General features: G+C 41.4%; 4 protein-coding genes and 1 non-coding gene across 8 annotated transcripts; 2 read left to right on the top strand and 3 right to left on the bottom strand.

Moving 5' to 3' along the window:
- The first annotated feature begins 1670 nt into the window (after window positions 1–1670).
- On the top strand, window positions 1671–1743 carry TRNAA-AGC. The gene has a single exon. It is a non-coding gene; the product is annotated as a tRNA-Ala (tRNA).
- A 48-nt stretch (window positions 1744–1791) lies between these two features.
- On the bottom strand, window positions 1792–4961 carry LOC116202491 (beta-amylase). Of its 2 annotated transcripts, XM_031534065.1 has the most exons (9): window positions 4831–4961; window positions 4528–4724; window positions 4255–4335; window positions 3680–4078; window positions 3391–3555; window positions 3006–3269; window positions 2505–2714; window positions 2182–2421; window positions 1792–2086 (listed from the first exon to the last, which is right to left on the bottom strand). In XM_031534065.1, exons 3-9 carry the CDS (start codon window positions 4330–4332, stop codon window positions 1880–1882), a joined length of 1563 nt encoding a protein of 520 aa, XP_031389925.1. In that variant the 5' UTR covers window positions 4333–4335; window positions 4528–4724; window positions 4831–4961; the 3' UTR covers window positions 1792–1879. The 2 variants fall into 2 exon arrangements, with proteins under 2 accessions (XP_031389925.1, XP_031389924.1); XM_031534064.1 differs by having other exon boundaries at window positions 4528–4940.
- A 1636-nt stretch (window positions 4962–6597) lies between these two features.
- On the top strand, window positions 6598–10011 carry LOC116205278 (extensin). Of its 3 annotated transcripts, none has more exons than XR_004156484.1 (2): window positions 6598–8593; window positions 9367–10011. XR_004156484.1 is itself a non-coding variant. In XM_031537826.1 (2 exons), the coding sequence occupies exon 1, from the start codon at window positions 6951–6953 to the stop codon at window positions 7440–7442; it is 492 nt and encodes a 163-aa protein (XP_031393686.1). In that variant the 5' UTR covers window positions 6602–6950; the 3' UTR covers window positions 7443–7467; window positions 9367–10011. The 3 variants fall into 3 exon arrangements, 1 of the variants encoding a protein (XP_031393686.1); XR_004156485.1 differs by having other exon boundaries at window positions 6599–7467; window positions 7594–9933; XM_031537826.1 differs by having other exon boundaries at window positions 6602–7467.
- A 109-nt stretch (window positions 10012–10120) lies between these two features.
- On the bottom strand, window positions 10121–10946 carry LOC116204387 (uclacyanin 1-like). The gene is made up of 2 exons (XM_031536463.1): window positions 10784–10946; window positions 10121–10704 (listed from the first exon to the last, which is right to left on the bottom strand). The coding sequence occupies exons 1-2, from the start codon at window positions 10944–10946 to the stop codon at window positions 10121–10123; spliced, it is 747 nt and encodes a 248-aa protein (XP_031392323.1).
- Window positions 10947–16008: 5062 nt separating this feature from the next.
- On the bottom strand, window positions 16009–19586 carry LOC116204388 (putative cysteine-rich receptor-like protein kinase 23). Its single transcript, XM_031536464.1, has 5 exons — window positions 19168–19586; window positions 18697–19075; window positions 18164–18287; window positions 16667–17012; window positions 16009–16569 (listed from the first exon to the last, which is right to left on the bottom strand). Exons 1-5 carry the CDS (start codon window positions 19512–19514, stop codon window positions 16176–16178), a joined length of 1590 nt encoding a protein of 529 aa, XP_031392324.1. The 5' UTR covers window positions 19515–19586; the 3' UTR covers window positions 16009–16175.
- Window positions 19587–24909: the final 5323 nt, after the last annotated feature.

Here is a 24909-nt window from a genome sequence, read left to right on the forward strand (position 1 = left end):
TCTTGAAGTAGTAAGTTAGGGTGATTCTAGGAGGAAATACTAACTTGTGTTTCATGATCGAATATTAATTTCAGCCATTGAACTTTACCAACTTTTAATTTCATCCGTCTATTATTTACATATTTTCCTTCCAGTATTTCTAGTAGTTTAAATTTTCTTTAACAATTTTGACCGATAATATTATATTACTGTTTTTGAATCTTCTCGTCACATATAGCAGTCACATTCTGTCACGTCACCCATCATTGCCACATCACCCACGATTGCCACATCCACATTCATCCTAACACATGTACCGATTACGGTATGGCACGTCACTCAAGACTAAATCAACCTAATAAACCGATTTATTGACCCGATTTACGAGATTAAATTTCGGAAAATTTTAAAAGATGAAAAAAAAAAAGCGGAATGACTGCTCCTATCTGGCCCCCTCTCTCTCCGTGGACAGAGATCCGAGCTGTGGTGAAGCTGAGAGAAGGGTCGGTGCTGGGGAGGAAGACCAGTCTCAAGAGTGACCATTAAAGCACCCCAGATAGTCTGAAAAATTTTCTCATATACTCGACAGGACTACCAGACCAGTAATTTGACATGTAAGCAGCCCACCAAATTTATTTGATTTTATATGTGGCCCGATGGTTTTGTGATGAAATTAAAAGTTTTATGGATGAAAAATGTTATCTTTAATATTAGGACTCCATCATGGAACATAAATTAACGTTCCATCCTAGAATCTATCTAAGAGTTAAAACAAAGTATTATCGGGCATTATTTGATCTCTTTTGCGTATGATTCTTTCATGAGAAAATGTCGATTTTAATCCTCAAATTTTGATATTTTTTTCATTTTTTATCCTAAATCATTTTATCCTAATGACCAGTTCTGTTACATTTTTCGTAAAAAAAAAAAGAACTTTGATTCACGAAAAAAGATTTTTCAAAATAAAAATAACTCTTTTTTTTTTAGATGAGGAATTGAACAGAGAAGGGGGAAGGGAGGTTATGGGGTCTCACCGGTGGCCACCACCTAATTAGTTGATGCTAGCGACCTCGCTATGGCAGAGGTGGTCTCTCGACAAGCCGGTGGTTGGCGTCATCGAGGCCACACCAAGTCACCGCCCCTCCCTTTCCTGGTTTGATCTTCTGGAGTTTTTTTCTTTAAATATAATTTTAGTTAAAATAGTTTTTGAATGGGAAAGTTAAGAAATTGACAGAAAAGTGACACTATTAGTGAAGGTTTCCAGTTCAAATGAAGATGAAAAAACTCCATAGATTGAGGACTAAACATATATGATGACCTTTCGCCAGCCAAAAAATACATATGACCTTCTCCCATCATTCATAAGCTCCATTAATCCTTGGATAAATATGGACTTCTCGAATCGATGTCGCATAACTTTCAAAGCAGTTAAGATATGTCAATTCAAATTTACTATTTGATGGGTATAATGAAACATCAAACATGTTGTTGATATAGAAATATGAAGGGAAAGAAGTCGATGCACGATTTCCTTCTCCCACGATGCTAATTTTGGCATATTAGAATCTAATCTTTTTGTTAAGACTCAATCCTCATTAGTGTATCGACGACATAGACAAATTTACAATATGAATAGAATTTGAGGAGAACATTTTGCGTAGTGATGAACATTTTGTAAAAGTCGGCGTGAAGGGGATGTAGCTCAGATGGTAGAGCGCTCGCTTAGCATGCGAGAGGTACGGGGATCGATACCCCGCATCTCCATTTTTTTTTCTTTTATGCTGTTGCTTTTCTTCCATTTTCTTTAGAATATATTCAAAGGAGGGAGATCTATGAATATGATCTTCTTCGGTTCATGGCAGAAGCTAAGAATTGCAATATTTTGGAGCTGTCCTTCTTCTTACTTGAAAACAGAAGTAATCTGTGCTATCAATTTGTCTAAGAAATTAGCAAGTGCACCGCCGATGCTCATATCAGTCTTTTCATCCCATGGGAACGGCTTCATCGGTTTAGTCGCTTCCATGAGCTCCTCAATCGGAATCTGTGGCTTTGACCTCTCCAACGGGCCTATTTCCTGCCCGTACTTTCTCGGATCCGAACAGTAGTCCTGTAAATGGGATGACAAATCGGTTATACATATCATCCTGTTATTGTGAGTGCTTAGATGCAATGCCAGCACGGGTCTGATCGTGTGCGAGTTACCTGATCAGCGTGCATCTTCTTCACAAATGTTTTGAATATTCTGAAATTCTCGGTATCCATTAGATCGTCCGATAACCGGAGGTATGTGGCTCCGTACATTTTGAGCTTAGGTTGTCCGTTTTTGTTGACCCCATTAGGCCTGGCGTTTAGAAGGATTTGATTGTAAGCTGTCCGATCGTATCTTGGTAACGCATTCTCTCCCGCCACCTCGATATTCTCTCTCCACCCTCCACTCAAAACCTGCGTGAAACCGCTGAGACTTTTCACGAGCTGTGCTACCATGTGAAATTTGTGATATAGATGACAAATATATCGGACTTTACCTGCTGCACAAGCTCTTGCGGTCCACTTTTTGCTGCAGCACTTTGCTCGGAGTCTCTCATCTCGAGGCACGTGAAATTGAATATAGCATAATGCCTCGATAACATCCTAGCGATCGGTCTGTAACCATCTCGATCTCCTAGGTTGTAGAATCCTGAAGTAAGCTCCGCCGCATGACTGTCGTCCTTACACCACCAGTGAATGCCCGCAACCTGCATTTTGCTAAGAAATGCAATTCATTGGCATGCCTTTCTAATGACATTTTATTGCTTGTTTGTTGATGCTTAGTCGGATGGACTTCAGAAAATTTATGTTTCGAGAAATGACAGAAAAATCAGCTTTAGCAGCCAACAATAAGCACAGATTTGAACACATTTCGTACACGGAATTGAAAACTGAAACTCTCCTCCAGAGGCAAACGATGCTAATGTAAGTGTCACATGGTTTTTTTTTTTTTTTTTTGCTAAGTAAGTGTCACATGGTTGAATGTCCAGAAAACTGACCTTAGCAGCTAACCTGACTCTGCAGCCAAGGAAAATCCGATTGGCTTCGTCGAGAATCTGATCACCATGGCTAAGCAGCTTGTTCGAGTACCAAGTCAGGAAGAACTTGCCCTTCTTACTAAGGTAAGTACCATTTGGCATGAAAAATTTCGTCGACTCAGGGGTACCGTTGTAATCTCCAGCATGGTCAGGCAGCTCCCATTCAGGGTGGCTGGCTTTTGTTGCGGCCTCTTTGAAATCAGCTTTGAGATATTTGTCATAGCACTGCAATTTCATTCTGTGATGTGAGAATTTGAAGAAGTTATAGCAATCTGATGATGAAATTTGAATTGCGTATTGCACAGTGCTGAGTGCCGACAGATGGTATTATACATTGACATTGTACCTGAAATTCCCCGATTCCGGGGAAAACCCATCCTTGGTTTGCCGGGTAAGACGGGTACCTCAGCTCTCCTGCAGGGCCAAGTCCTACTTCGATGTCCACTATGAGTCCTGCTGCTAGAAAGTCGGACATGTTCTCTCTGAAGCTATTCATATAATCTGCATACATCTGCAATCATAGAATTATGTGTCTTTGATCCTTCTCGAGTCGGGACAATTTTATTATTTTTCGAATATATGGTGCTAGTAATTTAGACTTCAGGTTTCCAACTATCTGGAGGTAAACGGCTAACCTTTACTGCAGTTCGGCCCTTAAACAAAGGCTGATTATCCACACCAATCGTGAGGCACTCCCTATTCCTCGTGCCCGCCCTATCAGTGTAAAAGATATCGGGGTCGTCCTCTCCAATCTGGAGGATCCACTGAGGAAGTGGGATGTTCACGGCATCCCCGACATTCCCGCCGCATTGATGGAAAGACATAATAGCCTGTATCTTCAGGCCGCACTTCTGGACCAACTGGAACAAGCTCCTGTAAGCACTCCAATCGTATTTCTGGGGCCCAGCAGACTCCACGATCCCCCACCATACGTCCACCATCACCCCATCCACACCTGCTGCTCGAAGCTTCTGGAGCTGCCCCTCGAGCTTGGCTTGGTTGTTGAGGACATTATTGTTTGTGATCACATCTAACTGGCACCAGAAGAAACTGTGTCATTCTGTGGACAGTGAATGTCACGGGCTCAACACACTAAACCACCGGTTACAGGTAATTCCTAGATTGCTTGTCCTTGCAAATTTTATACGGAGATTTCCTTCCTAGAACTCATTCGGGAGTTGAGTCGTCGCAGCAATTGCAGTCGACTTACCGGAAGCATGACGTAGACAGGCACATAGTTGGCTAGCATCTTGTCATTGTAAGTGCCGGGTGAGGTTGCAGCCTTCATAGCCTGAGCAAAGGGCAAGATTTAACATTGCATAATCAACAATCGAGCAGTTCAATTCGAACGAATGCACTAATGCTGGTAGTGAATAACACCATTTGATAGTTCCAGGAAATTTTCCTGCTTCAATATTTATCCCTTTTCCAATGTCTGAGAAAGCTAGAAAAAGCCATGTCAGATTGTAGGATTATTACTCGCCTCTAGTTCTGTGGTGAACTTGTCCGGTGCTACGGCTCGAAGACTCTTGACTCCACTGCCAGGGTTGAAGGAGAGAGCCTGCCTGAATCTGACTTTTCTTGCTCGCCCAACTCCTCGCACTGTTTCCGTTCGACAAACCTGGCGGACTTCCTTTGCAAACTCATCTCGGCGAAGTCCGATAATCTCTCCTATGCCGCCTGCATTCGAATATATAATGCTGGTCATGGCAGCTCCGAGGTGCGAATCCTTCCTCTCACATTATCGGTCTCCGAATGTATCCAAGGGATTCTCCTGATATGATACCTTACTTCTGATGGACTCCAGTTCTTGTCTTGGAAAGGCAGAGCAGGAGAGGATGTTGGAATTGGCAGGAAGTGTTATTTAGCTCTCTCAGTGCATCCCTCGCGGCTTCTCATTTAAAATGCATCCACTCGGCCGTCCAAAAATCTCGAGGGGTTACGTAATGTATGTTCCGAATGCTCTTTCGAGTCGTTGTCGATCATCCAGACATTGCCGAGTCGTGTGGGGATTGGGTTGCTTTGGTTGTATTCCAGGAAGAACGGTGAGTACCGGGCACCGTAATTCATCATTGGGACTTGTCCCAAACCGTATATAAAGCTTCCAAAAAATGATGAGCATATATAAAGGAAAGGGATACGGACTAACGGGGTGGTCCATTTGGGCCAATTAGATCACATGTTCACTTTGTCTTGTGGTGTGAGATATAAGACGAGAAGATATGAGACTATAATACATGATTTTGGTGGTCCTTTTGCCTCATTTGGAACGGGAAGACCGTATCCATCTTTGTGGATTAAGCATGCGCGTCTTTTCCTACCCTTCTTTCTTCTTACTAGACACTAGTCGCTCCCATTAATGCAAATTCATCTATTTGTTCCATAGCCACCGGTCAACTCATATCTGTGAGCATTTCATCTTTCGGACGCTTTCGGCAACCATTCGGTTTTGTTTCAATGATATGGTAGTGAAGAACCGATGACACATGTATATTGAAATGGAACATCGATAGGAGCCCGCTAATCGATTACTCCCGGGGGTCGCGAACAAAACAATTCGCATTTTTTCAAACCTCACGGCCCAGAAAAGCCCATATCTAAGATTGGGCCTATTAGAGTAGTCACCAGGCCCATTCTACTCAATCTTGGTCCATAGCCCGTGAAGGTGAAGGGGTACTAGTTCTACGTACTGGGTAGTGGGTACTGTTATTTAAGGGTAGTTTTGGTTGGTTGGGAGGGGAAGTGGGTGTTTACGTGAATTGGTGGAGAAAGGAGGGGCAGAACCGGAAATGTACGAAGAAGACTGCAGGCTCGAAGGAATCTAAAGTCAACTGAGCAGCGGCCTGACGTGGCGAACATGCTCCCGTGGGCTCGCTCACCAAAAAACGACTTATATACTCCTTCCGACAACACCACAACACCCAAGAACAAAGAAGCAGAAAGAAACTTCAATCATCTTTAAAGGTAAATTCAACTGTGTCAATAGCCAGATTTTATCTGCAGTTTATAAGAATTGGAGGTCGATTAAAAGTATCTCATAATGAAGATTAAACACGTGTTCGAATGGAATTAATTATAGTTAATAGATTAAAAATACCCGTTATTTCATCGAAAAAGAAAAGAAGAAGAAGAAGAAGAGGAAGTTGAAAGGCAGTACGGTTATGCAGAGCTGATATTCGAAATTCAGCGAAATTATTTTTTGGTCAGAGCAGATCGATGTCTAGTCAAGTATTAGACTAGCTATATGTTAAAAGACGTACGATGGTCGCACCATGGATGATGCGGATGCGATCTTCGTGATAAACAAAATTTCATGATGTTGGCGACGACTTCTCGTGAAAGAGGGGCAATGGTTGCGCCATCCATGCTTGCTACGGTACCATAGTTTCGACCACAGAGAAGCTCTCTCCCACCATTACCATCGTACATGACATCCAATTTTATCTGATAGCTTGGGGAACGACCCATTAATCGCTGAGTTGGCTATATATCACTATCTTGGTTATATATACCCATCCGAGATGCCTCTCTTTTAACCGAAAAAAGAAATTAAAAGATAAAATGACAGTACTAATTGAATGCAACATTCTGTCAGCAAAATGGTCTTCACGTGCACTACCAACACATTAGTACACTGCCCCTTCCTTGTCCAAAGTGAAACCCACTGCTCAGCCCATTCTTCTTCTTCTTTCTCCTCCTCGTCCTCTTGCTCCATGAGAAACAGGCAACAGCTGGGGGTTGCTTCTGTCCTGACTCCTGTCTCCTTCCCACCCACCGTCAGTGCTCAGTGCAGAAGGAGAAACAGAGAAGGACCTAGAGAAGAATCGGACCTGAGCTGAGCTGAGCTGAGCTGAGCAGAGCGGAGGAAGCAGATCAGATTCTCGGAGAACAGATAGAGAGAGAGAGATGTGTTATGTGGGGAAAGCGACAAAGATCTTCATCTTCATAGTGACAGTGCTGGTGGTTCTTGGCCTCGTCTTGGGCCTGGGCCCCCTCCGCCACTCCCTCACCTCCCACAATTCCCACACCCACCACCAATGTTCCGACTCCGCTTGCCAGCCCCCGCCCTCCTCCTCCTCCTCCCCCATTGTCTTCCCTAACCCCACCGGCACCAACCCCCCGCCCACCACCAACCTCAGCCCGCCCAGTTCCAACCCCTCCCCTCCTTACGTCGCCACCAACCCGCCTCCCACCCCCACCGCCCCTTACCCTCCGACCACCAGCCCCAGCCCTCCAGTCTCTATCCCCGGCGCACCTCCGCCGCCGCTGCTTCCATCCCCGCCGCCCCCGGACTTGTTATCTCCTCCGCCGCCGCCAGCTCAGGCCTCCGCAGCTCCGCCGAACATCAGCCCACCGAGTCCAGTGCCCCCAACCACTCCAGGTCCCACACAGTCTTAGCTGCTGCCCATGCACGACCAATAAAGTTCGTAAATTTCGAGCTCTTGATTCTTTGTCGTGGCGGAATTCGTTGGATTTGTGGGCTCTTCATTAGTCAATTTTTTTCTTGTGGGGGTTTCATTAATTTGTTCTTTAATTCCGATTTGTATAGATTAAGGTGGGGGACGATCATGTTGATTAGCTGCTGTTCTGTTCTCTTGGGGACTGTCTGCATTGGATCCTCTTTGATCTTAACTCTCACTTTCCAAGGTTAAATTCGTCCCCTTTCATGGCAGAATTGACCATTTCTGTCGATTTTCCTGGTTAGTGACAGTGATTACTTGTTGGCCCGGACGATTTCAACGGAATTTGTGGGTTCCCTAGTCGTACTGTTTTAATGATTCTTGGGTCAATTATTTCTTTGCCTGCAATAATTCTTGGACCATGCACTTTCACCGTATAAGCCGATCCAGCCGGAGTAAAAGTTGGGCGGCCGAGGTAGAATTCAATCATTTCTGAGCTGATAAGTTAGGAGAGTAGGGTCAGCTATGTTAGTGAAATTGTTGGAGGGACCACTCCACAGTTTGATGGTGAAACAAATACCATATTGGTTTTGGGAGGCAAACGACAACTGGCAGACGTGGATAATAATTCAGTGGAGTCTACTGCAGTGATAAGGAACTGCGGAGGATCCCGATCCGGGGAAACTGTGTATGATCCCGATGGAACGAACTCACTCGACTGATCGAATAACCTGGAGAATTATGCAGTGTGTTCTGCGGTCCTTTCTTCTGGGTTGAGAATCCAACGCAAAGGACAGAGCAGACCATCCTAGTACAAGAACAGGACAGGACTAGTGAGACTCCCGTGCTTAACTCCCAATCATCTCCCGAAGTTATCAGTTCAGCTGTGTAGTCTGACCTGTGGCTGGCCATGGGATCATGGGGGAGTTGCTGCTGCGTCGGCTTCTGCCCATCACAGACCGCAGGATGAAACTAGCGTCGATTAATATACTCGGGCACCGCATATGCAGTTGGCATTGCATGATGGAGGGATGATTCTCTGTCTCATCAGGTTATGGTTTGTTTTCCTAATTCCTTAAAGAAAGGCTTTCCATTGCATCGATCGAGTGAAAGATCCCGATTCGATTACTTCTGGAGAGCCGGAACATGGTAAGGGTAAATCACAGCAGTTTACGACTTGTAGTGTGCATGTCGCTATGTTATGCCGCCAAATTTAGGTTGATGCAAGAAGATAATTGTTCAACTCTGATCACTATTTCCATAGTTTTCTTGAGAAGATTTTCTGCGCTGATTTGGTTGGCGACGTTTTTATATTCATAGAGTCGTAAAACTACAAGAAAATGGAGATCGGTGTTGAAGGAGAGAGAGACTTGAAGCTCAAGGGAGATCAGAAATTGTGATGGGTGAATGGTTTTATTGCTGATGGATGTCTTGGAGAATGCTCATAGAAAGAATTTTGTTCTTCATTACACAATAGGAACCGGAAAATTCACTTGCAACTTTCAGATAAGGTTTCCAGAACGGTGTCCCCAAAAAGGCTAAGGCTGATCATATGAAAGACTTTCGTCCTATTTCTTGTTGCAATGTTGTTTATAAATGTATTACCAAAGTTAATGCCAACATGCTGCTCAAGATTGTGCTTCCAAACTTAATGAGCTTGAACCAGACAGTTTTCGTACAGGGAAGGAGGATCTCTGACAACGTTTAACTTGCACATGAACTTGTTAGAAATTATCACAAACATGGTGTGTCCCTTAGGAGTGCCATCAAGGTTGATCTCATGAAAGCGTTTGATTCCGTTAATTGGGAGTTCATACTGAATTGTCTGGAAGCTTTGTGTTTCCCAAGCAAATTCATTGACTGGATCAAGGGATTCATAACAACTCCTTTTTATTCTGTAGCTATTAATGGTTCTTTGGCAGGCTATTTTCCTAGCAAGGGAGGAGTAAGACGAAGTGATCCACTTTTGCCATATCTATTTGTTATAGCAATGGAGGCTTTCTCAAAAAGCATTGACGCTGCAGCAGTAGATGGCAGATTGGGATATCACCCGAGATATAAGTCTATGAAGTTGACTCACCTTTGATTTGCGGATGACTTGTTCATATTTACAATGGTACCTAGGATTCTATATTAACTGTTTTGAAGATCTTGCATGAATTTTTCTATGGTCTGGACTAAAACTCAATCCGGAGAAGTTAGCGCTTTTCATGGGAGAGCTTAGATAGATTAGAATTCAGAGTTACAGTGGATATTCTCTCTCAAAGGCAAGAAGATAGACACTATTTGCTTGAAGCTGTTGTGGACTTATGTCATATATTGGATATTGCGTGAGCGTAATGGAAGATTTTATATAAAGAAGGCTCTGTCTCTTTCAACACTTGAGCAGCAGATCCTTGCTGATGTGAGGGCAAGAGTATTGACTCTTCCCAATGTTTCTTTGAGGCTTATATATTCGATATTGGCAGGTCGTTTAGACCTGCACCTGAGGGGCTTTAGTTGTTTATATTCTTGTGTGTATGCTGCCTGTTTGCCTAATGATTAAGCATCCTGGGCAGTTGACGTTAGGATTGGGTATAATTTTGGTGATTAATGAAATTTTATCCCTTACCAAAAAAACAAATGTTTCCAGAACGGGAGATCTTCTTCGGGGTAAAAAAAAAAATGATCATTTCGTCAGAGGGCTAAGAATATCATGACACCAGTACACCACGCGAGCCCGGTAATAAAACCGAAAGTGCCCTTGTTTGCTGAAGATGTAGGCGACTGAGCCACCGTGGCCGTGGGAGGAGGAGCGGATGCTGGAGTCAGAGAAGGAGAAGCGTTCGGCACAGGAGCTGATGCTGGAGTTAGAGAAGGTGAAGCATTTGGAGCAGGAGATGACTTTGGAGGAGCTAATGCTGGAGCTAGAGAAGGTGAAGCATTTGGAGCAGGAGATGACTTTGGGGAAGAGGAAACCTGAGGCCGGGGTGCTGGTGCTTTGGACTGCGGCGGAGGGGTCACAGGAGATTCTGGCGGGGGTGGGATCGCTGGAGATTCCGGAGGCGGTGATGATGAGGCTGTGGTAGTGTCTGTTTCGAGCTTCATCCCCTGGTCGCAGTGCCCAGATTGAGCGCAGATGAAATATCTCTTACCTGGGGAAGTCAAAGAGATGACAGTTGAGCCGCCTGTGTAGGTTCCGATTGGGTTAGCTGCCTGGCATGAGTCGTAGTCTACCTTTGGAACTTCGGTTACGTCGTGGTTCGCCAAGTACTGGAAGACTGTAACATGAACATAAAGCAATTAGCCCTATGTCTAACGAATTTCCGTTTGGAGATTGTGTGGTATCGTGAGACTTACCAAGGCTATCTCCCACCGCGAATGTGTTCGACGAGGCCCATGACTTGAGATCAGAGCTTGTGTCCCACCCGCCATTGGGACCTCCGACAGTGTGATCCACCGCACTGGATAACCTGATGAGAAGGGCCACAACGACGAGAGAGATCATAATCGTTCCCTTCATGGTAGCCACTGTAAAGCCGATAACTCAGATCAGTTCTCCGAACAATGGCCAAAACTTACAATTTATAGGCATGCAATAAGATTATAGTATGGCATGTTGATAGGAATTGGGATTTTTCAAATTATCAAGAGCTGTAATGACAGGTTGTACCCTTGAGAATTTTTCACCTATTCTACTTGGTTTCCTGATAGTGCTCAAGCATGGCCTATAAACTAATCCATGGAATATATATATATATATGTATAGGTTCTATCTCGTACTTAATGTTAGTACGAGATATACTCAGCTCTCCGAACAGTGGCCAAAGCTTACATTTATAGGCATGGAATAAGATTATGGTATGGCATGTTGATAGGAATTGGGATTTTTCAAATTATCAAGGGCTGTAATGACAAGTTGTACCCTTGAGAATTTTTCAACCATTCTACTTGGTTTCGTGATAGTGCTCAAGCATTGCCTATAAACTAATCCATAGGATATATATATATATATATATATATATATATATGTTCCATCTCTCATTTAATGATAGTACGAGATACAGTCAGTTTGGATTTTCGAGGAAAAACTTAAAAATATTTAAATTTAATGATAGTACGAGATACAGTCAGTTTGGATTTTCGAGGAAAAACTTAAAAATATTTAAATTTGAAAAAATAAGTGGAGACTTGAAAATATCTCATGACTTTATCAAAAATAATTATAATTAGTTTTGTGATATATAAAAGTATGATTGCAGGATGCCTTTCTTTGGCAATTACTATAATCCCGATATCAATTATTATGCTCATCGATGGATGCAATGTGGGTCAATTCTACTTGTATTTGGACTAATCACCGAGAATCTGGTTGTGAAAGTGGACCTGCCTTGGGCTCTTTTCAGCACGAACTAACTTGCATAATCATCGAGATTAATCATTTTAAATGATTAAAATTAGATTGAAATGTCATTATATTACGGGCCTCTTTTATAATGAAAAATTAGATTGAAAGGAGGATTATGCCTGAAACATTATACAATAAATGAAAACTGATCGGTCAGTTTATATTCATGCTACCAGTCTAAACTTTCCCATTTTTCATTTTAATCATCACTAAATTTTTTTTTAATATTCTTTCTTTTAATATACTAAAACTCTTGTACATCAAGCCACATGACAAACCACAAACCACAAACCATCCCCCCCCCGGCAGCCCTTTTTTCTTCCTTCTTTTTTCATTTTCATATTTGCTTTTTTTTGTGTGTCTCGAGTTCTCCGTTATTTGGTCTCCTTTTGTCTTTACGACCATTGGGCTCAGTTCTAACGGGCTCTTGTCGGCCGAATTTGGATTACTAGTCCCAATAGAAAGGCTGTGGACAGTGGGAAGTATAACAGCAGAGGCAATTTTGCTGGACTTATTTGTTTGGACCACGCCTGGAGGATTGGGCTTCGGAATAATGCTGGTTTTGGGTTGACCAACGGTCCTTGCATTGGACTCTCCAACGACTTTCTAAGCTAGCCGTTTAGAGCGCACGTATTGCTAGCGTTGTCACGATCCGAAATTTTAACAGAGTTTCCTCTATGTGATTCTCAATATCCAATGTCACATAAACAATTCATATATAACCTACTTCAACAGGTTTTGAGTTTCCTTGTCCTTCTGGTCTGATCTGTCAGCTTTGTCATCGACCTAGTCACTGTGCTCTCACTTGTCGCCTTCGTTACCTGGCTCGCAATTTTGAAGCTGCCTCTCCAAGTGCAAATGCTTTTCTCACTCATGGCAACACATCCTCTATCCATGATTTGGACTGGTATGTCGATTCCGGTGCTACTCACCATGTCACGGTGATCTTGCTAATCTGCAGATTGAGGATGATCCTTCAACTCTGGAACAACTCGTGACCGGTGATGGCTCAGGTTTGCAAGTTCTCACTTCTGGCTCTTCTTCTCTTCACACTTCCAGCCGATCTTTTACTTTGAATAATGTTCTCTATACACCTCAAATTACTAAAAATCTTCTATCCATACCTTAATTTGTTTGAGATCCCTTCTGACGCTCCATTTGCTCTGCCAGCTGCTGATCAGTCCACTGTTTCAGCTGCTGTTCAGTCCTTCGATCAACATGCTTCCTCTTCAACCACTGCACCAGGCACAAGTCGGGTTCATCCCATGGTTACATGGTTGCAGGATGGGTCTCTTCCACCTCGGTGTTTTACTCTCTCTAAACATCCTGCAGCCCTTTCTGTTTCTGTTGATCTGCAGGAACCACGTTCTTTTGCGAAAGCAAAACGAGACTCATGATGGGTTGAAGCTATGAGGGAGGAATTTCAGGCTCTTCTTAGCAACCGTACATGGGACCTTGTGCCTCCTCCTCCTAATCATCATATTATCGGATGGAAGTAGGTCTATAAGGTGAAACAAAAAGCCAATGGGTTTGTTGATTGTTTTAAAGCCCAACTAGTTGCTAAGGGTTTAATCAGCAGGAAGGCATAGATGATGAAGAAACATTCAGCCCGGTCATCAAGCCAGTTGCAATACGTACAGTACTAGCCATTGCGACTTCTCTCAGGTGGCCCATTCGTCAACTCGATGTCAAGAATGCCTTTCTCCATAGCTATCTTGATGCAGAGGTGTATATGCAACAGCCCCCTGGGTTTGTTGACTCGACTCGAACTCATTTTGTTTGTCATCTCAACCATTCTCTTTATAGACTGAAGCAAGCATCGCATGCGTGGTTTCTTCGTCTCAGTGACTTTCTTTTTTGGGTTGGCTTTAAAGGAATGCGGGTTGGCTCTTCATTATTCATAATGCGCACAGCCTCTTATTGCATTTATCTTTTGGTTTACATTGATGACATTATCCTTACAAGAGATACTAATGCTCCTTTTAGTTCTCTCTTATCATCTCTAGATCAGGAGTTTGCCATGAAGGATTTGGGATCATTGCACTACTTCCCTGGTATTGAGGCTCGGTACAATACTGATAGTCTCTACTTCACGCAATCCAAGTATGTACATGATGTACTTCGCGGTGCTTCCATGTTGGATCGCAAGCCAATTTCTTCTCCTATTTCTGCTGCTTCTCGCCTATCTCTGCATGATGGAGTACTTCATGATGATCCCTCTCTCTATCGCCAAATTGTTGGCTGTCTTCAATACCTCACTCTCACTCGACCTGATCTCGCCTACACTGTAAACCAAGTGTGTCAATTCATGCATCGATTGACAACAATACATTGGGCTGCAGTGAAGCAGATTCTATTGTACTTAAAGGAGGATATCCATTATGGACTTTTTTATTTGTAATGGTTCTATATCAAGTCTCCCTGGCTTTTATGATGGAGACTGGGTTGGCAATCCCTATGATCATCAGTCTTTTAGTGGATTTGCTATTTATCTTGGTCCAAATATTATCTCGTGGAGTTCTAAGAAGCAGCATATGGTAGCACGTTCCAGCACCGAATCTGAGGACAAGAATTTGACGAATGCCACTGTTGAACTTGTTTGGATTCAATCTCTAATTCGAGAATTGGACTCTGTCTCTCTCACTCTTCAACCGTATGGTGTGATAATATGTATGCGATTAACTCAACTGCTAACCCGGTATTTCATGCTCGCATTAAACATATTGAAATTGATTATCACTTTGTTTATGAGCGTATTTTCCGGAGGCAACTTCATATCTCTTTTATTGGTATTGCGGATCAACTTGCTGACGTTCTCACCAAAGGTCTCTCCTCTGCACGGTTTGCTGATATTCGGTTCAAGCTCAATGTGCGATCTCTCCCATTATGCTTGTAGGGGAGTAATAGAGATACTTACAGTTCTCCAGAGTTGTTATATTATTACAAATATTTAGAGATATTTTGTTTTGTGTAATCTGTACAATTACCTCTATATAATGGAATACAAATCCACACTCGTTTGGTGTGTGAGTTTCCTCCCAAAATATTCTGAGTGCGTTTAGAAAAAATCAATAAGAATATGGTTGTGGAAGAAGAAGAAGAAGAAGAAGAAGAAGAAGAAGAAGAAGAAGAATACAAATCCACACTCGTTTGGTGTGTGAGTTTCCTCCCAAAATATTCTGAGTGCGTTTAGAAAAAATCAATAAGAATATGGTTGTGGAAGAAATTTGCATATATCAACTGGGCTGATCAATATAGAGGCTCAAGTTCGACCTCCATAAGACACGGCTTAGTGAAGCAAAAGAACTCTAGCTCGCTGCTCAATTTTTTTTGGACAGGTACGACCAATTAGAGAACATGGCCAAGGCCCTCTTGTAGTCCTTTTTTCCTCCCAATTATGGGCCGGGAGTGATTCCTTCTCCAATTTGGGAGAGACAATTCTTCACACGCTTCCGCTTTCTCCGTGGGAAAAAAATTATGGGAAATATTACTCTAATAATTCCGAGAATGAAGCGTTAAGATTACTCCCCCTTCCAACAAGTGCGTCTCCTAAAATTTAAACTTGTGTTCTCCTCCTAGTGGTTGAAGTTGCATACCATTTTAATCAACAGCTTGTTGGTTCAATGCTCCTCCTTTTAAATTCTACTTTTGATGGCCCAGTGTAATTATAATTTAAACTTTTCTATTTTTTCGGATACATAGGGAGGTCTATGGATGTAATAAATTTAAATAGTAATCATAATAGCTAATAACGGAGCATGTGTAATACCCCAACAAATATTGAACCCGGAACTAAACTTTTCAATTGTTTATTTTTGGCGTTATAAGAGAGACTTTAACCCAATAGGAGATTAGGAAAAAAATAATAGGGTAGGAAGAGTCGCTTAAGTATGAAACCCAGTACTTAATTACTCTCTTTGTTCTTGGTAAATGACTGATTATCAAAGCACAACATTTGCTTATATGTTACGATACGCAATATGGACGTCAACAACAGTGATGAAAAGACGGATTTGGCAGACTGGAATTGATAGACTAGTATTGTTGACCCCGCTTAATAAGATGACTCCTAGAATCATGCTGAACGGACATGTAGTATTGCCTTCCAGATGAAAATCTCATCCAGTCACGTACTCATGGAAAGATGAATAAACCGTAGTTTCAGGAAATTATACTGTCGTATTGAGATGGTCACAATGGCATATATCGAAGTATTTGTTATTGGTACACTTTGGCCTTTATTAATTAATCTCCAGAGCCTAGAGGATAAAAGTCCAGAGAACCTAAATAACAACGTAAATACGTGCTAGCTCATACTATATCCAATCATAGGACATATTGAACTCAGACGTTAACAAAGGGGTAAAGTTCATATCTAACGTTACAGCTTGCGCCCACAGTTCTGCCTCCTCTCTTGCCATAGCAACAGCTAGGCAAGTCGCTGATAGCATGGTCAAGGCATGTCTTGCAATCGGCAGCAGTCAAGTCCCTAGTGCACTGGGCCAACCCGAACAGCGTCTGCCTCGACGTCTTATTTAGTTTCTCGTCCCCAGAAGCATACAGTATTGGGGTCCCAGAAGCCTTCTCGGCCAAAACCCCAAGCAAGTCCTTGATCTTCTGGTAGAACTCCATGAAGTCTATGTCCACATCCTGTACGTTGAGCAGATGGAACTTGTTCTTGTTATCAATCTTCCCGAAGAAGTTCTTGTCTGAGTACTTCAGGAGGCAGTTATCATACCTGTTGAATTTAACCGAAGAGGGAGGCAAAGATATCAGAGTGCACGTTATATATAGTAAACAGAATGAGCTTAAGTAATATTATATATCATCGGTACCATATGATTGCGCCTTTGCTGGTGGGGCATCTTGCCTGGAGCTCCTGCCCTGCATCGACAACACATGTCTTGCAGTCATCGCTCTTAACATCTCCCCGGCACAGGCCAAGACCATAGACAACATCCTGTCCCGAACCGCTTGATCCAGTGCCGAAACCTGTTGGCGGAACCTTGGTGGAGAGGATGCCTAGGAGATCGTTGAGGTTGTTCCTGTAAGGGCTAGAGGAAGTGAAATTTTCCGGGCTAAAGCAGATGTGATAGAGCGGATCATCGGTCCCGACAGTGCAGGAACATAGAAGAGAAATCGATAGAAGGAATAGAGGGATTGGTTTGGAGAAGAACATGTCTTAGATCGAAGCTTAGGGTTTATTTAATCCCTGTATGGTCTGAAAATTTTGGTTTTTTTTCATGATTGTTTTCAAGATATTTTGGTCCTTAAATAGAAGGGAAATGGGGAACTGGTTGAATAGTTGTGGTTGCAATTATTATTATTATTTTTTTGGTAGCCTTGTGGTCGCAATTATTAAAGTTGAAACTGCTGACTTTTTTTTTTTTTGCGGAAATTATTGATTAATGGAAAGAAACGCTGACTTTGACTCGCTCTAGAAACTTAGAAAGTGGCAATCCTCGTCATAAAATTTAGCCATTATCTGTTCCAAGCACTTGCCCAGTTGCCCTACATGAAATTTCTAGGGTTTTGATTAGCCCAAAGTGCAATCCACATAGGATGCACACAGGCTCACTTCAAGTAGCTCCATTTTCTTAAAAGTAGGCCACACTATGTATATATCAAAATTACTTTTGTAATATTAAATAGGAATCTGCATAAAATAAAATGCGTTTTAATACCGTTAAATACACATTAAAGTTCGATATGTGCCCAATTACTTCAACTTTTAGTGATATTCAATCATAATATGCAATCTCTCATATCGAAAGTATATAGTTTCTTGTGTTTTGAATCTCAAACAAAATAACGACTTAGTAAAGAGCAGCTCAATAGATCGTCCAATCCAATCTCCTCCGTCAGAATGGAGCTATGTGGACAAATTAATCTTTAGATTTTACCAAGGAAATATATATATCAAAATTTGAAAATATGAAAACCAAAATCATTAATTAACTATGTGAGATATATAACATATATATACATATAGCATATATTTAGCTTCATTATTCGACTCCTCGAGACTATGCTACTTTATGCTTTAGGACATAACCAAGTGTTCTGTAGTAATCTCAAGCGGCAATTTATTATAAAATTCAACAATTGAGCGCGAGCCCAGCAAAAAAAAAAAAAAAAAACTCGTGCACGTATATATAACGTGTATATATATATATATATATATCATTGACCTAATCAATTAATCTGGAACAATATACACATTTTAGTTGTTGGCAAGGCAGGAAATTAACAAGACACATAATTGTTCTTCCTTTTTTAGAGAAGAGTACTCCCGAGGATTGGGAAAGGCCTTCGTATGCATAGATGATCACCACGTTCAATCACATGGGTGAAGATCATAAGATGGTATTGGAATGGACACTTTGCAGCTGCTAATGTAGCTGATCGATCAGCGTTTACATTCTTAATTAAAGATTGTAGAAGGTGGTTTTGATTCTATGTACATTCTACATATAGTATTAACTGTATACTTGATACGAACAGATTTGGTTATTGAACAACGCACACGGGGTCTTTGTAATCTTTGGACAAATTGGTCTCGCATTACTTTTTGAGAATATATTCATCAAAACTTCATCAGCAAAATCTGCTTAAACACATTTTGATATACTGCTAGCAGAATTTGTTTGTTATACTGTGCCATTGCTCTTAAATTATGCGAGGCATATTTGATGTAACAAGGTGAGGTCTATTATATAAGTGGTCGCTCACATGGACACGAAACAATGGATATACTTTTAGGAGCAATGACATGCATCATCCCTAATTATTCTGACCCAGACAATTCTTGATGCTAAAGGTCCTCTCGAACCTTTGTTATTGGTTTTCCCCAATTATCTTAAGCATTCACAAATGGATAGATCTCATATCTGAAGTTACAACTTCCACTAACAACTCTCCCTCCCTGTTTCCCATCACAGCAGCTTGGGAGCTGACCAATTGCATCATCAAGGCACTTCTTGCAGTCGCTCGAGGACAAGTCCCTCGTGCACTGGACCAAGCCGTACAGCTTGGTCGACTTGTTAAGCTCCGACTCTCCGGTCGCATACAGTTTTGTGGTCTGATAGGCTTCATCTGTCAGCTGAGTCAAGAACTCCTCTGTTTTCTGGTTGAACTCCACGGAATTGTTCACCTTGTTCAGATTCCACATGTAGAATGTGTTCTGGGCGTCGATCTTACCAAAGAAGTCCTCATCAAAGTATTTAAAGAGACAGTTATCGTACCTACAATTGCAGTCGGAAGAGAAAAATATATCAAAAGACTGAACATAATGCATGATATATATATAATGATGCATGCAAGTGCGTTGTTATACCATATGACAGCGCCTTTGTTTAGGGGGCACAGTTTACGGATCTCAGAGCTTGCATCAGCCACACACGACTTGCAGTTGGATGCCGAGACGTCGCCCCGACACAGGGCAAGACCATAAGCCTGGTCCGGGTACTGTCCGATAGAGCCGAGACCGAAGCCCGACGGAGGGGTCTTGAGGTAGAGGAAGCTAGTGAGCTTGTTCAAGTTCGCCTCGTAAGGGCTGCTGTGGGTGAAGTTCCCGGACGAACTCGAGCAGAAGTGGAAGAGAGGATCTGCTCCAAGAACAGCTTGGAACAGAAGAAAGGAGCAAGCTATTAGGTAAAAGGTGGTGGGAGTTTTCGAAGACATTGTCGTATGATTGATTAATGAGAAGACCGTACGAGGCTGAGAGTATTGAGAGAGAGATGTTCTGTTCTTTGCATGTCTGAGGGATACGAGGGTTTGACTATATTTATGGGAGAGGGAGGGGAGGGATTTTCAGGATTTGACCAAATGAAAATATTTGAATGAGTTGACTTTTTCGTTTTCTTCTGAGGTTGTAAATTGTAATTTTAAACTTCACATGGAGATGAAACTTTCAATATCGTGGGCGGCGTAATGAAAAATTAATCGATGGGTGTTCGGCAGCTCGGTTCTCTTCCCTCTCCATATGGAAAGTTCGACCCGGTTTTCGGGCAATAAAAATTTAACCTAACTTGCTATAAGAGTAAACATGTGAAATTACAGGTTCTTCAGTTATATTTTAATCACTGGAGGATATAAGATCTGGTTTGAATAATTTGTGAGGAATAAGAAAACTTTGGCTCTCTCTTGCCTTCTCCACTAATTGGTTTATTTTTACCTAAATATATTGCTCGAAATTAATAAGTCATCACTAGACGAAATATCCAAATTAATATTTGTATCTAACTAAACTCCTGCACACATAAGAGTATATATATTAAGATATGTTTGATTATTCTCTTGTTAAATTCTAAGCGGGTACAATATAGTAGCGCACGCCCTCGCTCGACAACCAAGAGGTTGCAAATCCGATAGTCAGCAGGATTACGTATGTCCCTTTATTAATTATTATAATTTCTATTTCAATGTACTAATAGGTCTCCCTTGTAATCAAACAAAATTTTAATCGTCTTGAGAAGGGAGATCAAGACAGCACTCATACTCAATTTCAAATTAAGAAATTATGGATTTTATTCACATAATTGGACTTTTCATACTTTTTTTTTTCGTTCCCCTTTCTTTATCTCATATGGTTAAACATTTTGATTTTTCATGTGTAGCCTCATGCGGCCGGAAAAAAATTATAAAAAAAACTAAGAAGGGAAAGTTGGGGAAAACACATATTCTACAAAGTACAGACCTATTATATTCTTTGTTTTATCCAGCGAAGTTTTGACTGAGCAATTCCGGCTAATATATTGTCGGTTGTGACAAATTGAATAGTTGACCAGTTAGAGCTTCCATGTTAATTTGTCTTATTCTAACCTCGTCCATAGTGTTATACATCTATATACATATATATATCTGTGTGTATATAAGTAAATGCTTCTAGAAACCAAATATCAACGCACGTTGGTTAGTTGTCCACTTTTATACCTTGCAGACACATTATTAGAAGCTTTGAATTTGGGTAAGATTATTAACTATCGTATATCATAACCAGCATGATCGGATTGTCAGGCAATTTAAACTAGACCTCAAGGCAGGAAAGGTAAAATGCATCTTATGACCAATCTCAAAAATCATCAAGACGTTTAAATCACTCAGTGTAGTTTCACGGTCATATTCAATGGTCTCTCTGCTCGTGATGAAACAATTATCAAAATTCTCTAGTTTCTTCTAGAACCTCTATGCATATGGAACTCTCTCAAGCATGTATGTCAATATCATCTAGACAATTAAATTATTAAAAAAAAAGAAAAAGAAAAGAATGTTCAGCTCTTACCATGCACAGATCATAGAATCAATTGTTGAAAAAGGTTGCATAGTTAATTTTGTCAAACAAGACAGCTCCGTTTACAGAAAGCAGTACTAGCAATATTCCTTAAACTTCGTAAGATATATATGTCAAGTGGTACTTCTATGCAAAAATGAACATAATATCCAATCAAAGCTTATTGATAAACCTGCTAGAGATCTCGGGTCATCGATCGAGTCGGCGACTATATGAATAAAAGAGATCAATCTTATCTTGTATACAATGTGGATTGATATAGTATTTGTTCATCGGAAATCTCTCGACACACTGCTTCAGGTGCATATAGATTAATTCTTCTTCTTTGCACTGCCTGATTGCAATGTCGAATACCTTATTGTTAGGGGAAGGTAATAAATCACAGCAATGCCTCCTTGGGGCCTGCAACTGTTGGACACTAAGATCTAGCTTGTCAGAGTAAACCCAAATACGTCCCCTTTCTTCCAGTGCTTGAAGGTCTCTTGGACTTGGGTCGCATGGGGCAAAAACGGGTGCCTTGGAAAGACCTGAACTGCGTAGCCCCAGGAAACTGAGATCATCCAGGAAAACCATCGGTCATAGCAGATTGTTTGCTGCAAAATCCTCTCGGGACCGACTTCCATGGCTTTGAAGAGGTGTTCCAAGGCTTCTGTGGTTGTCCTGTTGGGAAAGATCGGCTTGATGGACTGCAGGTTGTGGATGGATACCAGGGGGGGTTACCCGGTGCGCCGCTAATAGATCGATTGCATCCCCTCAAACATCAAACTGATAGGATTCAAAGTAACAAGCACAGAGAAAAGGAAATGATCAATAAAATTAGAAACTCATTCACAGACTCGTTGACTGATTAAAGAAGCGGATCAAGGCATTCCGGAAATCATGAGTTTTCTATTGGATATGCAATGAGTTAAATAAGTATAAATGCAAAGATCGACATTACTTTTTGTCCATTGTAACAAAAAAAAAATTAATTGTCTTGAGAAGGGAGATGAAAGCAGCACTCATACTTAATTTCAAATCAAGAAATTATGGATTTTATTCACATAATTGGACTTTTCATACCCTTTTTTTTTTCATTCCCCTTTCTTTATCTCATATGGTTAAACATTTTGATTTTCCATGTGTAGCCTCATGCGGCCGGAAAATTTTTTTAAAAAAAAACTAAGAAGGGAAAGTTGGGGAAAATGCATATTCTACAAAGTACAAACCTATTATGTTCTTTGTTTTATCCAATGAAATTTTGACTGAGCAATTCCGGCTAATATATTGTCGGTTGTGACAAATTGAATAATTGACCAGTTAGAGCCTCCATGTTAATTTGTCTTATTCTAACCTCATCAATAATGTTATACATATTTATCTGTGTGTATATAAGTAAATGCTTCTAGAAACCAAGTATCAACGCAAGTTGGCTACTTGTCCACTTTTATACATTGCAGACACATTATTAGAAGCTTTGAATATGGGTAAGATTATTAACTATCGTATATCATAACCAGCATGCCCGGATTGTCAGGCAATTTAAACTAGACCTCTAGGCAGGAAAGGTAAAATGCATCTTATGACCAATCTCAAAAATTGTCAAGACATTTAAATCATTCACTGTAGTTTCACAATCATTTTCAACGGTCTCTCTGCTCGTGATGAAACAATTATCGAAATTCTCTAGCTTCTTCTAGAACATCTATGCATATGGAACTCTCTCAAGCATGTATGTCAATATCACCTAGACAATTAAATTATTAAAAAGAAAAAAAAGAAAAGAATGTTCAGCTCTTACCATGCACAGATCATAGAATCAATTGTTGAAAAAAGGTTGCATAGTTAATTTTGTCATACAAGACAGCTCCATCTACAGAAAGCAGTACAAGCAATATTCCCTAAACTTTGTAAGATATATATGTCAAGTGGTACTTCTATGCAAAAATGAACATAATATCCAATCAAAGCTTGTTGACAAACCTGCTAGAGATCTCGGGTCATCGATCAAGTCAGCGACATATGAATAAAAGAAATCAATCTTATCTTGTGTACAATGTGGATTGATATAGTATTTGTTCGTCGGAAATCTCTCGACACACTGCTACAGGTGCATATAGATTAATTCTTCTTCTTTGCACTGCCTGATTGCAATGTCGAATACCTTATTGTTAGGGGAAGGTAATAAATCACAGCAATGCCTCCTTGGGGCCTGCAACTGTTGTACACTAAGGTCTAGCTTGTCAGAGTAAACTCGGATCTCCTCGATGTACTTAGGTGAATTCGCGTCATACGTGCAGTTTTCAGGAGATTTCTTATAAGTGCTCTTAATCCCATCATGGTCAGCATAGACTCGATCAAAGAAGAAGTTGTGGATCTTCCACATGGGTCAGGATGAAGCTTTCGCGTGTCCAATGGGTATGATTCCCCAAATACGTTCCCTTTCTTCAATTGCTTGAAGGTCTCTTGGACTTGGGTCGCATCGGGCAAAAACGGGTGCCTTGGAAACACCTGAACTGCGTAGCCCCAGGCAACTGAGATCATCCAGTAAAACCACGGTCATAGCAGATTGTTTGCTGCAAAATCCTCTCGGGACCGACTTCCACGGCTTTGAAGAGGTGTTCCAAGGCTTCTGCGGTTGTCCTGTTGGGAAAGATCGGCTTGATGGACTGCAGGTTGTGGATGGATACCAGGGGGGTTACCTGGTGCGCCGCTAATAGATCGAATGCATCCCCTCAAACATCAAACTGATAGGATTCAAAGTAACAAGCACAGAGAAAAGGAAATGATCAATAAAATTAGAAACTCATTCACAGACTCGTTGACTGATTAAAGAAGCGGATCAAGGCATTCCAGAAATCACGAGTTTTCTATTGGATCTGCAATGAGTTAGATATGTATAAATGCAAAGATCGATATTGATGGAATCCTGGCTCATGTGTCATTTCGATTCCTAGCTCTGTGATGCAAGAGTAGACTCTAGAATCACCTCTGTAAAGATGAGGATACCGCTCCAAGCATACCACCGAACATCGGAGTGGTTCAACAAGTGGTATCAGAGCTAAAAAGGTAACGATCTTGGGGGACAAGCACTCTGTTCGGGCCCATGTCACACTCGACACGAGCCCAAAGCTTGAGTGCCGCAAGTAGTGCGCCTCGAGTGGACACCCGCGGCCAGGATAGGACCTCAAGGTAAGTCGAGGGTGGCCCAAGGCGGGACCTCAGTGTGAGGGCGGGTGTTGGAAGTAATGGGTGAGGTACAAATAATCGTCCCACACTAGCCCCAGGAGGAAAGTGGAGGGGTTTTATATGTGGTGAGGCCCTATAACTCGTTCATTTAAATTTTTTTGTTGTAGATGGGTCCGAGTTCGTATAAACCCCTTCTAACATAACATATGCTGCATTTTGATTTCCCCATCCCCAACAAATCACGTGCCTTGATTAGGGGAATAGTGTTATGGGCAAGCTTTACATAGAACAGATCCAATACCAACTTCAAGCCATTTTTGTTCAGATCAGATGTGGTCAATGGAATGATTAAGAAGATGAAAGAAGCAGCGCGTTTTGGTTATGTTTAAAGGAAACTGTGCTGCGTGAAACGCACTTGTTCGCATAATCCCAATGCACATTCACATGCCTAAGTAGTCTCTAAAGTTAGTACTCAAAGTAAAGCCAAAACCTGATGATCAAACCTGGGATCGGAACTTTCCCGTAGAAGCATAGTAACGGCCTTTAAAATTGGAACTCCTTGAATCATAGAAAATAAGAGGAAACTTGCAAGGCATTACTCCAGGCCATGATCAAACC

The sequence above is a fragment of the Punica granatum genome, chromosome 4 (genome assembly GCF_007655135.1).
Source record: "Punica granatum isolate Tunisia-2019 chromosome 4, ASM765513v2, whole genome shotgun sequence".
In the NCBI taxonomy this organism is placed as follows: Eukaryota; Viridiplantae; Streptophyta; class Magnoliopsida; order Myrtales; family Lythraceae; genus Punica; species Punica granatum.

Coding starts and splice junctions, on each gene's coding strand:
- LOC116205278 (XM_031537826.1), top strand. CDS start 6,951: ATGTGTTATGTGGGGAAAGCGACAAAGATCTTCATCTTCATAGTGACA.
- LOC116204388 (XM_031536464.1), bottom strand. CDS start 19,514: ATGTCTTCGAAAACTCCCACCACCTTTTACCTAATAGCTTGCTCCTTT. Junction 19,076..19,167: donor AACAAAGGCGCTGTCATATG/GTATAACAACGC, acceptor CTGCAATTGTAG/GTACGATAACTGTCTCTTTA. Junction 18,288..18,696: donor AGATCTATCCATTTGTGAAT/GCTTAAGATAAT, acceptor GAATGTACATAG/AATCAAAACCACCTTCTACA.
- LOC116204387 (XM_031536463.1), bottom strand. CDS start 10,946: ATGAAGGGAACGATTATGATCTCTCTCGTCGTTGTGGCCCTTCTCATC. Junction 10,705..10,783: donor CGCGGTGGGAGATAGCCTTG/GTAAGTCTCACG, acceptor TTCATGTTACAG/TCTTCCAGTACTTGGCGAAC.
- LOC116202491 (XM_031534064.1), bottom strand. CDS start 4,752: ATGACCAGCATTATATATTCGAATGCAGGCGGCATAGGAGAGATTATC. Junction 2,715..3,005: donor GAGTCAGGTTAGCTGCTAAG/GTCAGTTTTCTG, acceptor AGCAAAATGCAG/GTTGCGGGCATTCACTGGTG. Junction 2,422..2,504: donor CGCAAGAGCTTGTGCAGCAG/GTAAAGTCCGAT, acceptor GGTTTCACGCAG/GTTTTGAGTGGAGGGTGGAG.